General features: G+C 47.3%; 1 protein-coding gene across 1 annotated transcript in view; it reads left to right on the forward strand.

Moving 5' to 3' along the window:
• The first annotated feature begins 5,962 nt into the window (after nucleotides 1-5,962).
• LOC8053421 (structural maintenance of chromosomes protein 3-like) overlaps nucleotides 5,963-14,247 on the forward strand; it is a 33,287-nt gene continuing 25,002 nt past the window's right edge. The window contains exons 1-7 of the mRNA XM_042289687.1: nucleotides 5,963-6,121; nucleotides 8,006-8,150; nucleotides 8,954-9,107; nucleotides 9,666-9,815; nucleotides 10,821-10,890; nucleotides 11,013-11,094; nucleotides 13,454-13,645. Coding sequence (XP_042145621.1) covers nucleotides 6,054-6,121; nucleotides 8,006-8,150; nucleotides 8,954-9,107; nucleotides 9,666-9,815; nucleotides 10,821-10,890; nucleotides 11,013-11,094; nucleotides 13,454-13,645 — 861 coding nt within the window. The 5' untranslated portion in view covers nucleotides 5,963-6,053. The remainder of the gene's footprint in view (nucleotides 6,122-8,005; nucleotides 8,151-8,953; nucleotides 9,108-9,665; nucleotides 9,816-10,820; nucleotides 10,891-11,012; nucleotides 11,095-13,453; nucleotides 13,646-14,247) is intronic.

Below are 14,247 nucleotides of genomic sequence, written 5' to 3' on the forward strand. Positions count from 1 at the left end.
AAACAATTTTTCAAAGTTTTCCTTTTTAGCTTTCCTCCTTAACTCACGAATCGCGCATCGTTCCAGACAGTTCAAGAAGGGGGAAAGCAAGAACTCTCCTCTTGCTCGGACCCTCGATAATGTACCCGGACATTGCCATTCTCTTCCTGGAAGATTAGCGCGTCGCTCAAAATTGGGACAAAAGTTGCTTTCCCCACCCCGTTCACCCCTAAGCTGACAGTGCTGTGGAAGCTACGCGCTCGTTGGGCCAGCCACACTTTTGCCACGTGATCTTGTTTCCTCGCGCATACCCACTCGCAGAGGATGGGGTCAAGTGATGAAAGGGAGGCGGCTGATTGGTCCGGCAAGCACATAGCTTCCACTGCACTATCGGCTTAGGGGTGAAGGGAATAAGTGAGGTCGGGTGTCTTGTGTCAAACATTGGGGCTGGGTGACATGCTTTAGATACCGCGGATGTACACACTGAAAAGGCAGAGAGCTTTCGAGGGGAAGGAGGTACGAAATGGTCCGCTATATTTTCAAATGTTTGTACCGAAAATCAGGCTTTTGACTTTCTACCTTCTTTTTCTTGGTCCACTAAACAAATATGCAATTATAAAATCTCAATCTAAATTCATTTATCCCAGCCTAAAATTTGTTTCATGGCCCCTTTTAAAGTGCATTTCCAAAGCGGGATGGTGCACGTGCGCACCTGCTGTATTTAGAAACGAAACCTTTGTGAATGTTGATATCTACGTTGCAGTAAAATTTTCAAAATTAAACTGGCATGCATGAGTATATGCAGATATGCCCTGACAACCCATGTTAATCGTATGTGGTTGAAGAAAAGACATTTGCATATAGCAAAAACATTTATAAATCCCCTTGATTTGGTATAGCTGGGCATCTCTTTACCGTAGGTATAATTTTAGATGAAATGCGTTGTTTACTTGCCATCCCAACGGTGTTGGACTTTTGGAGGCCATCGTCAATAAATATAGATTAAAATTAGTTTAGCTTAGAAATGGGTAAGTGGAAGCTTGGCAACGACTTTCACAAGTTCAGCCGGGTTTTAGAGCGCAGCTCTTAGGGGCCCGTTCCCGGCTTGAGCGGCGTCGCCGTCGCCGTCGCCGTCGCCGTCGGCGTAACCAAGGTCATCCCAAGGTCACGTGACCCCTCCCAAGGTCATCTCAAGGTCACGTGACCCCCTGGTCACGTGACCCCTCGAGGTCACGTGACCCCTTCCAAGGTCATCTCAAGGTCACGTGACCCCAAGATGACCCCACGTGACCCTTTGAAGGTCACGTGACCCCCAAGTCACGTGACCCCTCTGTCACGTGGTCGCCTCCCCAAGGTCACGTGACCCCCGAGGTCACGTGACCCCCAAGGTCACGTGACCCCTTCCAAGGTCATCTCAAGGTCACGTGACCCCACGTGACCCCCAGGTCACGTGACCCCTCTGAGGTCACGTGACCCCCCGAGGTCACGTGACCTGGAGGGGTCACGTCAAGGTCACGTGGGGGTCACCTTTGGGGTCACGTGGCCTTGAGGTCACCCCCAGGTCACGCCTCCCCGAGGTCACGTGACCTCCTCCCCGAAGTCACGTGACACCCCCCCCCCGGAGCATATTAAAGAATGAGGGGAGGAGGAGGAGAAGGGGGAGGGGTCTACCCTCCCCTCAGTACCCTTCACTCCTCCTCCTCAAGAGCTGCGCTCCAATTCGGCGTTACAGGGATTTGTAAACGGCTTTCACTTTTTGTTTAAGCATATTGTAATAGTGAAAGGCTTAAAGAAGCTATTCAATATTCAATTCAAAAATATTCAGCCAAAACCACTATTCGCTTTGAATTTGCTTCTAACTCGAAATCCACTATTTGCATATGTCTAGTGCAGGGGTGGTCAGGCAGGCCTGGCCTAAGAGCCACAAGCAAAACCACGGAACTTCTAAGAGCCGCGGGGGGGGGGCAACTTAACTTTTGTTCAGAGTCTGACAAGGCTGTACGTATAAGAGTACAAGGCTGTCAAACTGCAAGCTGCAGTGTGCTTTATTCTGAAATCCTTTTTTTTGGGGGGGAAACGCGGAAAGGGGCGAAAAGAGAGGGGGAGGGGGGGGTGGTCCCCTTACGAGGGATCCGCGAGCCGCACTTGGACCAGCAAAGAGCCGCATGCGGCTCGCGAGCCGCGGTTTGGCCACCCCTGGTCTAGTGTATAGATATCTAACACTTTCCCGTAGGTTCAGTTACATGACTGTCACGAAACTTTGGTTGACGCGGGTTTTGGTAGGGATTTGTTTTTTCGCTACATATTTACCCAAACACTTGAAAAAGTAATGTCTCGATTATCTTGCACTGCAACTGGTTTCAGAAAGTTGAAACCCAGCAAAATTAAGTAAAGCCGGAATCTGAAAGCTATGTACCGTAGTGAGCACAGTCACCTCAGGTGTTGTTCCTAAATCCTATTTTATTTATTCTTGCTGGAAGCGTGGAGCCCCAGTTAGTTATTTCTCAGGGCTGTCTGGTCTCTCGTTTTCTTCTGGGCAGTTTGTTGTTTGCATGGCATGACAGCGTCTGCATGCTTCATTGTTGTCACAAACCGCTTTGCGGTGTCGCTTGCTTGACACTGCTTGTCTGTCCACCCGTCCTGTACCCCTCCAAGGAGGCACAGACAGAACTGGCTTCGCTGCACGAAAACAGGAATGCCAACCGCTCTCTGCTTCAAGACTTGAAGAAGGAGAGCTACAGAGATGTCGATCAGAATGTGTAAGGTGCCTTGCTTGCCGGAATGCCGACATGTCTCTTGTCTTCTTTCTCTCGTTTTTTTCCCTGGGACAAACTCAAATGCTGCATGTGTGTGTTTATTTCTTGGTTAGTCACCATTATAGTCCACTGACACGTAGGCAGGCGAAATGAAGCCCCTCCCATAAAAATCTCTACTCCATGACTGGTGGCCTTGCCTCCTCTCCAGCATTTGCTCTGCTAAAGTGGAAAGGGAGGGTACATGGGACTTTGTGGAAAGAGTCTGTCCTGCTAACCTTAACCTGCAGCAGGCTATAACTCATTGGCTCGCATATTTGCTTGCATCCTCTCAAATCAAACCAAGCCCTAGAACATTCAGGAAAACACAAAAAATCTGCGAAATGCAGACATAAGTAGCTTTACTTTTGTGTGGGGGTTCAACCCGGTGGGCAGTTTGTCTGCATTTATACTCTGTGTCACTTTTACACGGTTAGCTGTTAGTGCCCCTTCCCGGCAAAAGGTGCTTGCGCATGAATGCAAAACCGCACTCTACGGCGGAGGTACTTTTTTCCCTTACCCCGTCGTTCCTCGTACACTTCAAGGCTCCCTCTTGCTCCACCCTTCCTTCTCCCCTGTAGGCCTCCGCCGTTCTTGCTCCGGCGACGCTGTTGCGAAACACCCACGTGGTCGCGCTTTGCAGACACAAACGAAGCACAGCCTCGACAACATAAAGCGAAATCTTGGACGCCCAGTAAATTTATTCAGGCTCGCGTTTATGCTGTGGAGGCAAGATTCAGCTAGTGCAGTCACGCTGCACGCTTACATAGAGTTTTCAACGTGCAGTGCGGGGTAATCATTACTCAAATGCGTGCCTGAAATTTGAATTGACGGTAATTTCGTCGGATCAATTCAGCCGTGGCAGATCAATGTTCACTAGACAATCGCTCGTCATAATCTCCTGAAGATTATGAGAGATAATCCCTCTCGTAATCTTAGTGACCGTCGAGGCGGTTGTTGTGAGCGTTCGGCGTGGTGTATGTGCGTTTTCAGGAGACACTTCAGGGACGAGGAACATTGCCAGTCCGTCCTGAACAGCGCTCGGGACGAATTCGCCAAAGCGCAGTCTCGGCTTGCCAAGGTCATGGGCAGGGTATGTTTATTTTTGTGTGCACCGTACATAGCCTGTATCAAGCAAAATACTTTTTGGTAGAAAACTCTTTTACTACGTTATTTTACTATGCAAGTAGAGTGATGTCTCGTTAATACGAACGCCTCCGTTCCCCTCAAAAGTCGTCCGTAATTTTAAGACAGAACTGCTCGTATTTACCCAGTTTGTCCTCGAGAATTTTATCTGTACTGTATAGCGGAGCATCTCTATTAACTAATATTTACAATTATTGAAATACCACTTGAACAAACTCTAGTTGAAGAGAGAAACTATTCAGATGAGCCAAACTTTCATAAATTCTCGAGCAAAAACCCATTTTGTCCAGTGGATTCAGTTGAGTGAACCCTCACTGAGGTAAACGTTTTCTTGAGGTCCCTCGAAGTTTGTTCGAGTTGTATTTCACTGTGTGTTTTGCACAATTGCATCAGCTTTAGAAGCTCATCGCTACTACTTTTGGTTTATTATTCATACTTTTTATGTCTGTAGCAATATTTGTTTATTTTAAATTTCTGCTGCTTCAATTTCTCAAACTTCTTTTAGATCAGCTTTTTTTTTTTTACATTAACGATAAGGTCCATTTTCTTCGATACACAGGGGTTTTAACACATAAAAAATGAATTGTTTCACTCACAGTTACAGGAATCATTTTCTCCAAAGTCAGGTTTGTTCCTGTCTTCTCAGTCCCGCATGTTAATATTATAGGTTGTTACTGATTAAACAATCGCCGAAAACTTTTTTTTTGTCGGACCCAACTGGACATTTTTCTAGAATGTTGCTTTGGTGACAAATTGATGGCCATTTACACCAAAAACGCTTGATGCACAAAGGCTGTATCGCCTATAACGAGTGAGCGCACCGGTACCTTTTATCGACTAGTGCTGGAACACTCTGGATCTTATGCATCATTCTTTCACTGTAGGCTGGAAATGAATCTGACAATATTACAGGGCGTCCCGAGCGGACCTTCCGCCTTAAAATGAGCCAGGAAAATCAGCGCCTGCTCATAGAGAGATCAAACCTTCACCGAACGTGCACCGAGCAGGCCAGTCTTACCGTGTTAAATTTCAGGGCATAGTTCTCTTCTTGTAAAAAACTAGAGCAAAAAGTTTTTCAAAATCAAGGTTGGGCGTGTTGGCAGACGACCGAGTTAGCAACGCTATTTATTTGTGGCGCCATCTTCCGACAGCCGTAGCAAGCAGACAACAAGGTGCGTCTTTGGCTCGCTGCGCCCATCGGTGGTAGATGGCGCCACAACTAATAAAACTCGCTAACTCGGTCGTCCACGAATGCGTCCAACCTTGACTTCGGCAAGGTTTTTGCTCGCATGTTTTACTGGAAGAGAACTACCGTAATATTCCGAGAGATGCCTCACCCCCGAAAGATAGCCCACCCCTATTTTTTGGCGCGATTTGCTATTTCTTTTTTAAACACCGAAAGATAGCCCACTTCTAGTAATTGCAGGACCCTGGCCATTTGTGACCTCAGCAGAAACGGTGTTACTTAACCACGGTGGGAGATGAGCGAACATTGTTGATTGGGCAGGTCAGTCGTCTTTGGTTCTTCTCCCCTTTCTGCGATCACAAGTTTTGAAGGTCATAAAATTTAAAACTAGAATTTTTTCAACTTTTTTTTTTGGCACCCCGAAAGTAGCCCACCCCTTATTTCCATCCGATTTGCTATTGATTTTAGGCAGGCTATGTCTCGGGATATTGCGGTACACCTTGAAATTTCACACGGTAAAACTGACCTGCTCGATGCACCTTTGGTGAAAGTTTGAGCTTTCTGCGTGCAGGGACCGATTTTTTCCGACTCGTTTTACGGCGGAAGGTCCGCTAGGGACACCCTGTATGAGCAGCCATCTCTCGTCGATAGTGCATAGATTTGATCCCGCAAATAGAGCGAAACCTTCGGTCCAGTTATACGCAGGCCGAAAGTGTTCCGTGGTTATCCAACAGATGGCACCAGTGTTTTCTCCCGTCGTAAGCGGTTGCAACGCAGGCGATCGCACTCGGGTGCAACTGTGTAAACCAGCCTTAGCACTTCTCCAAGGGTTGGTCACTCCCGTCGCGCCAACTGACGTTCTGATCGGTTAGGCCGAGTGCACTGGCTGGCAAGCGTTCGAGGGTTTGCTGAAGGCCGAAGGCCCGTCCCTGGCGTCGCTTTACCGTGGCATGCTGCTGGACCACCTGCAAGTTCCCGACGCCCTCACCGTCGCCGTGTCGGCAGCACTGGGCAAGCGGTAATAACCGACGTCGACTGCTGGTCGGATTTTAATATTTAAAGGCCTCAAATCTCGAAAACCGCAAAAGCTTTACTTATTTTATTTGTTTATTTATTCGTTGCAGATACTGTTGTAGGACCCTAGTTGCAGTAACAACAGACGAGGTCGTTGTGAGAGTGAGAGATACAAAATTAACACCAGGGGCTTACATTCCGTTAGGTATAACTGAAAGTTCATATCGGCATGAGCCCTACAAATGCGTATTATTAGTTTTGCGGGACATCCGGAAATAGGCATTTTAATGTTGTAGACGATTTGACGAGTCTGTATACAAGATTTAGTCAAAAGAGTATGAAGCTTACAGGTATAAACAAAAGCAGCAAAAATGGCCAGGACTGGTGAAAACATGTTTTGTCCTTGCACTTTCTGGTGGTTCCCTCCTATTTCTGTAACATTGCCAGCATGCTTCAATTCATTGGGTCTAAAGCTTAGAACAGATTTTTCGCTTGTTTGGTAAACTTCCTCCCTTGCTCGGTGTTGTATGTATTCACACTCTTTCTTGTTGTGCATGCTGCCTGTTCAGTTATCTCTTTGTTTGTGCATCTAATATATCAAGTCCTAGAAATAGCCATAAAAAGTTTACATTTTCGTTTTAACTTTTTTTTACTTGAAAGAGACCATGAAATGAATTTTGGGTTGGGAGAAATGATTTTAGATTGGGATTTCAATTAATCACATATTGTTTAGTGGGCCGAGAGGAAACTATAGTACACGAGGGTAGAAAGCCAAAAGCCTGCTTTTTGGTACAAAAATTTAAAAATGTTGCACGCTATTTTCTTACCTTCTTTCTTTCGAAAGCTCTCCGCCTTTTCACTGTGATGCATCCGCGGAGCCAAAGCACGTTAGCCGAACCCAGCTCACGCATTGGGTGTCAGCACTGCGTCACTCGGACGTATGCACTCGTTATCGATCAATCAATCGAACCGTCAACATATAGTATTTGAATTCGCATTCTTTGCCAATGATTGCCATGACAGCACTTGTCGTCACTTGCAAATGGCAACTTCCGTGGTGTGCTTAAAAAGCACGGTGGAAGCTTGGAGTCATCGCATCTGGTAAAATGCTACGTCACGACCACGTGATCTCTCAATTTGCTGATTTGAGAATAAAAAATGAGGAAGAAGTTGAAAAATAATTTCGTGGTTTCTTTAAATATCAGTTTCTTTTCTTTTTCTTCCTTTTTTTTCATAAAAAGATTGCTAGGAAAGCTTTGCGACGCGAAAGAAACTCTACTGTGTCTCACTATACGATGGACTGTGGTGGACGCTACGAGCCATGGAGGTAGGAAGCTTCTGGAGGCGACACGACGCCATCGGAAGTGAAGCCGGGAAAGACTTTTGGTTAGGAGAGACATGCCACCAACAACGACCGAGAACGAACAAAACCAACACACGCCATTGGATGGAAAGGACACCCTTGGGCACCTTTGGGGGCATTCCCACCGTGTGTGATTTCTACTTCCGTCTTTACTCGGGATTTTCTTTATTGGCTAGCTCGAGCCGGTACGTCGTCTCCCCCTCTTCCTACCTCCGTGCTACAAGCCAACCCAGCACGGTGAACATACCACACGACTTCGTACTCCACGCGTCGCTGCGCCCGTCCTGTAGGTCATGAGATACCCCCACGGCATTGGATTGGCTTAGATGACTCGTAACGTCCTCTGGGGTCCGGCGTAAAATAGAACGAGTATAGCATTCTGCCGAAAGTCCCAGCGTCTCTGTAATTTGCTGGCTGGTCGTCCGCTTGCCACGGACTTGCACGGCGAAAATACGCATGCGCTAGAGAAATTAAGTCTCTACGATACCAACCCCCGAGTTGTCGCTGCTGTCAACGCGCTGGCAGGTTGTTCACCCACCTGGTTCCGAACGTGGCGGCGGCCACCGAGATCCTGCGACGCTTCAATGCCCGCAAACTCCCCAGCAGCATCGGTTTCCAGGCGCTGGACAGAGCGCGCCGTGACCACGCTGCCGTCAAGCCAAGCGAGCGGGTACGATCGCTGGTTTTGTCCCGGATTTTGATCTCGGTTGTGTCAGTTAACTCATGCAGATGTTATTGTTGTAACTTGCTAAGCTAAACTATATGTCTGATCATGATCACCTACTAGATGTGAATGGCAGGGCGGAGTTGTCCCGCCTCTGGTGCGAGCTTGTTAACTTCAATGGCGCTTCGGCATCTCGGGAACCTCTAGCGTGCATGCGCAGCCAAAGAAGGGCGGAAGTCAAGGAGTCACAAGAGGCAGGCATTCGAAAGAGACGCGCTGTCGTTGTCATCTTGTCAGTGAGAGCAGTACACGCAAACTTCAATAACCCTACTAGAATGAAACGTTACAACTTTATTGCGCCTCGTCATTTTAATACAAACTCTTTTAAAAATGCTTCTTATCGTTAAATGTGTCAATAAGTGCAACTAGTGTGCGAAGCGATAAAAGTAAAGAATTCTCATCTACAGTCCACCTTGAAAACATGTCCGCATCGTTAATCTGCAGAGAAGCTCGTATCGTACAGAAATCATTGTTATAAGAATCTGTCATTCACAAATTGCACTGAGTCTCGTCATGGTGCACAAAATCTTGAAGAAACAAATTCTTGTGTAGTTTGCACCTGTAGATGTAGTTCACATCGTGTAAAATTTCAATTTATTGACACATATGGCTTGAGGACTGTGGTCTGGAAAATGTGGTACAGAAAGGAACCCTAGGGTCTAGTTATAAGTGTTTCGGGTTACGGGTGGTTCGTTTATGGGTGCTAATTGGATCTTACCACGGTTCCTCGACTGAATTCCCTTTGGCAGACGGTGGAGCGCCTTCTCGACCGTGTCGGCTGTAACTCGGAGGAGCTGAGGCCGGTTCTGGGCCACTGGCTCGGAAAGTGGCTGCTCTGCTCCAGCCTGGAGCTGGCAGTGGAGGTCAGCAGGAAGTACAAGCTCAACTGCGTCACCCTCGAAGGTAGCAACCCTCCCACTCCGCGGTCTGCCGGATGCGTCTGAGCTTCTGAACACGTGCCATTTCAAAGGGCGATTTATTGCCCATACTTCGGTAACTCCAACCCCCAGCTCTGTCGTAGTTTGGTAACTCCGGTATACTGCCCCAGTGTCCTGCCGCGATTGTGTCTTTTCTTCGTCTGCATTTACTGGGCTGTTTATTCTCATCGTGTACTACAACGTTTACCAACTGACCTCATTTTCGCTACCTTAGTATGCAGTTCTAACCACCACTTTTGAGTGTCAGTCATAGCGGTACCTTTAAATGCGAAAACTCCGCAGATACCGCTTACTCTTGTTGGTCGATGTCAATATGTCAGGTGAGGTTGGGGTGTCATGTGACACGATAATGTCACGTGACGTGACGTCAAAATTTGTCCGCTAAATTTGGCGGGGATATATCTCCGCTAAATTCTGACGGAAAGTGCCGCCCGTCGCAAACTGTGCTATCATACCTTCGTTTCTTTTGACAGGATTTCTAAACCAGGCGGTTTGTTTTCACTGCGAAACCCGCTTCACGCAGGGGACACGGTGCTTGCGAGCGGGGTCCTGAGCGGTGGCCACCGCGACCCGGTGAAGAACGCCTTTGTCCTCTACTCTCAGTTCAGCAGCGCCAAGGAACGGCTCAGCTCCGCGCTGAAAGCCAGGGAGCAGATGGCGCTTGCGGTGCACCATATCCTTTTGCCTCGTCGTGCTGCAGTTCGTTGCAACATAAAAAATGTAGGACAGGCTCCTTCTACGAAGTCCTTCACTTTTTTCCCTTTGGCAGAGCAGTAAAAGTGTTTTGGGAACATTTCGTGACCCTATAGTGCTTGTTACCATGGGAAAGGGGCAAAACCGTTTATGGTACCACGTTTGACTCTACGCAAGGTGTCGTTCTTGGCTTTTGTAAATGGTCAAAAGATACTGCAATCCTGTGCGTTCAGTGGGAATTAGATTGGGATGCTGATTTTCCCGGTTTGTTTTTGTGGTTTTAATGCATTTCGATGGAAACCTGCTTACACCTGCTGGCAGTATGGAATTGTTTTCAACGGGGGTTTGGTGTTGGAACTCTTTCTGGAAGATCTCCGGAGGTTTCTTGCAGTTCTTTGATTATTTGTTGCATTTGATGCCTCGAGTGAAAAATGGGGTTTATGCCCTTGCTTATAATAAATTACAAAAATTTTATATTAAAATAAATCTTTCTATTTTTTTGTTTACTGCTTGTAAAGGGGCACTAAAGTGGATTTTGGGGTCAAGGTGTGCGTCACAATGTTTGGTCGCATTTTTAAAAAAAAGAGGGCGATGCGTGATTGAAATTTTGGTTTTCTCGGATACTTAGGGCATGTAGGTTGTATTTGTGCAATAAAAAATTGGAACAGAGCCAACTATGTTTTGTTTTAATTAAGCAATTAGCTGCAGATGTAATTGAAAGGGCTGCAGCCTGTCACATGTCAGTTTTCCCTCTAAATTTAGCAGGAAAACTGAATTGGTGTTGAAATAATGTGACCTCAATGGCCAGAAACATACCTCAAAGTGGCCCAAAACATCCTAAGACAGCTAACCACTTTAAAAGACAACCTCAAAGTCCCCTTTAATGGCTGACTAAGCTTCCAAGAAACAGTGTTTGAGGCTAGTGCCCACCCCAATTAAAGTGAATTCCAGGAAGGCCATTGCAACGTTCCTTGACATTGTGCACATGGTATCAAGTCCAGCGAAGAGGTTCTTGCCAAGATTCAGAATCTTCAACAGAAGGTCTTGCGTGATGGGTGGGTTCATTTGTTTGGGTTCGAGTAAGGTCTCGTGCCACTATGCAGCGTGGCGCGATGCAGTCCGAGGTATGAGTGTCGCATTGTTTTATAATGCGCAATGCGGTGTGTATGTCTTTCAGAGATGGCATCTCGAAGCTCACATCTGACTGCAAGTCACTTCTGGCGCAAATTTCACACTTCAGCAGCACCCTTGAGACACTAGTGAGTGATGTTTATTTTTATCTGTAGCAGGTCCTCGACAGTGCCGCTCTTTTACAGCATCAGCTGTGCGGGGCTCGTTGTACTGGGCTAGTGTCATGTCGCTGAAAACGAACTGGGGATGCGCGCATTTATCGCAGGTGGCTTTGGTGCCAGGAGAGGACGAGTGCTTAAGTGGTACTCTTGCCCTTTCGTCGATAATAGCCGCGGTTGAGGTGCAACGCATTCGGCCAATCACGATTGCCCCGGGGGTCATACGCGATCGCGTTTCTCGACACCTGCCATTTCTCGCCTTCGGTCACTCATTCCCTTGGCGCTCCGAGCCTTTGCGCGCAAGAATGGGACGGCCAAAGCGTACGCCAAAGTGAAGGGCGACTGCTGGACGGCGTAAGTGCGCCTGTGAGAGAGAACGTCGACGCGTGGGTGCCGACGGTCTCGCCCCGCCTGTCGAAATGAAACACATTCTACGTCGAGATCACGCCGCGCATGAATGCGAAGCGGCTCGTGAAAGAAAACGTTACCGAGTGAAGAGGGGATGCGCCGGTGCGTCCGAGCAATTTGTGCGGCGCATCTGCGAGGATGTGTTTGGTGCCAGCCGTTCGGTGTGCGATTGGTTGGGGTTAAAAACAATACCTCTGACTTGCATAACAATACCAACAATTTATCAGACGTTTCGTCTCCTATGCGGGAGACATCATCAGTGCAGCCTAGGAACACCCGACTAGCTACCAGCAATCCAAGGCTTGCTTGGGGTTTAATCGAGACGCCTCGCGACGCAACTTTGCCGAAATTTTCAGTCAATCGCTACGCAATATCATCGAAATGTCGCACCATGCCGACGCCGTTCATTCGCATCACGTCGCGCGATCGTCTGCGCAATTTATTTTTTCTCATTGTTTATGCATCTTAAAGTTGCTGATGGGATTAGAATGTCAGAAAGATCCTTCTGTTGGCCAACTTCGGCGCAAGCTGACAAATGAGAACACTCTGCACTTCTCATCTTGTCGGTGACTATTGTACAGTGTGCCCTAAACTCACGCTTCAACGATATTGTGCGGGAAGCATTATTTTAAACGCCAACTAAAGCCGTAGCAGTCGGATGACGAATCATGCCCAAAACAAGCGAGGCAGTGACAGAACCTTGGCTCAAGAATATAGTGCTTTGTTGTGTTGTTAAGTTCCTTTGCATTAACTGTTTGAGTGGTGGGTTTTTTTCTTTTGCACATCGAACGCAAATTTTGCTTCCATACGGAAAAAGACTGTGGCGTGCTCAATCAAGTATATTTCAATATTTATCGAAGACACGCCGATCTATGGGCTCAAAGTTGATGTCTGCATGCCTCCAACCTAGGATATTTTTCTCGAGTTATACTTTTCGAGACGCAGTACTACGCAAAGTGGCACCCCGGCCTCATTGCCTCAAGGTCGCTGCATCTAACCGACATTATTTTTACTAGAAACTGAGACGTTCTTATTATTGAATTAGTTTATTACTTGTTTTTAAATTTCGGTGTTTGCCGTAAAGCGCGAGGTTGAGTGACTTTCTGACGTCCTTATCTGATGTCCTCCGAGGCTAATATATTCGTCGTAAAGACGGCACTCGTCTAACTCTTGCTCACCTTTGTTAAAAAATAAGTTTGAATTAAAATCATGCGCCCTGTATGCCGAAAACACTGAACCCTAGTTGTAAAAATTGCTGAGCCACCACCTTACAAACTCGGATTTCGAACCCGTCCTTCAACGGTTATATTGATGCCGCTCTGCCCTGTTGGGGTAAAAGAGAACAACATATTCCGAAGCTAGCGTTTCAGGTTGTTCACGAAAGACAAGCGTGGTGGGGGAAGAAACCGACATGTCTGTCAATAGCAGAAATAATAATCATAATAATACTATATTTTTCGGACCTCAGTTCGCACTCGGTGTAAACTAGTTTGCAGGGACCGATTTGGCTGAGGGTGAGGGAAACACAGTGCCAGTATGACCTTGTTTCATTGTTCCATTAAAACAGAAAACGAAAGCCCAGAACCATCGACCTTGTGTATAAGCCGCACAGCATTAAATATCAATTTTTAGAAAAAGCAAATGGTGTATAATCCACACCTGGTCCGCACAGCATGAAATATTTACTTTTAAACATATCTATAGTCCACAGACTATACACTGAAAAATAGGGTGTGAATGATAATAATAATAATAATCTTTATTCCCTAAAGTCAAGGCACACTTAGTAGCTCTCAAGGCTAGGCAGATAAGCACAGGGGCCCGTGTGCACAAGCGTTTGCCAGCAACCTCCTCTCGAGTGCTTGTCCGCAACTATAGCATTTCCGATTAATTGCTGGTCAACGGGCTTCTTTCATACCAGGAGAAAGCCCTCGCGGAGCAGAACGGCTCGATGCAACACTACCGCCGAGAACGGGACGAGCTGGCGCAGGAGCTGTCGACCGCTTTGGCCAAGCCGCTGACGCGGCGAGGTCAGGAGGAACTGCAGGCGACTTCGCTTGAGGAGCAGGAGCTGCGGAAGCTCCTCAGGAAAGCCTCTGCTCGGAAGCTCGAGGTGGGAGTTAAGACCTTCTCGGTCGCCAAGTGCGGCAATCGGAGATTCGTTTGCGCACATCGATCTTCATAGGGAGTACTCACCTGCATATTATGTACGGGTTGCGTGCGGTGCCTTCTGGGTACATCGCCATTTTTGAGTCCTAGACAGCAGGACTGGCCGTGCTACGCTACAAATCTTTCTTTGGTTTCGGCGACACCGGAATTTGGAGCATCAGTATGGTGGCGTGCGTGATGGTCGGCTGCGCACCAAGTCGCAGTAAAAGAAGAATATAGAGGAGAAGAGCTTGCAGACTCCCGTTTCTTCAAGATTCTGAGGGTCCAAACACATGAGTGTGAGAAACTTGCGGTCGCTCTCCGTGAGAAGGTAATGCAAATGGCTCGTGTGCATCAACCGGAAAGACCTCGACGAAGGTGTCGACAAGTACTGAGGCTTTCGTCGAACATCAGCGGTAAGATTTTCGCAAAACTTTGCCCGTCACCTGTCGCTACTGCTCATCACGACGAGCATCGCTTGCATGTAGTTTCGACGGACCGAGTGACAGCGGGTCTTGTCGCATCTCTTTGTCTGAAAGAATCGCTCATATGTGGTTCATACCTTAG

This window comes from Ixodes scapularis, unplaced genomic scaffold (assembly GCF_016920785.2).
Source record: "Ixodes scapularis isolate PalLabHiFi unplaced genomic scaffold, ASM1692078v2 PGA_scaffold13__105_contigs__length_92229423, whole genome shotgun sequence".
NCBI classification, from domain to species: domain Eukaryota; kingdom Metazoa; phylum Arthropoda; class Arachnida; order Ixodida; family Ixodidae; genus Ixodes; species Ixodes scapularis.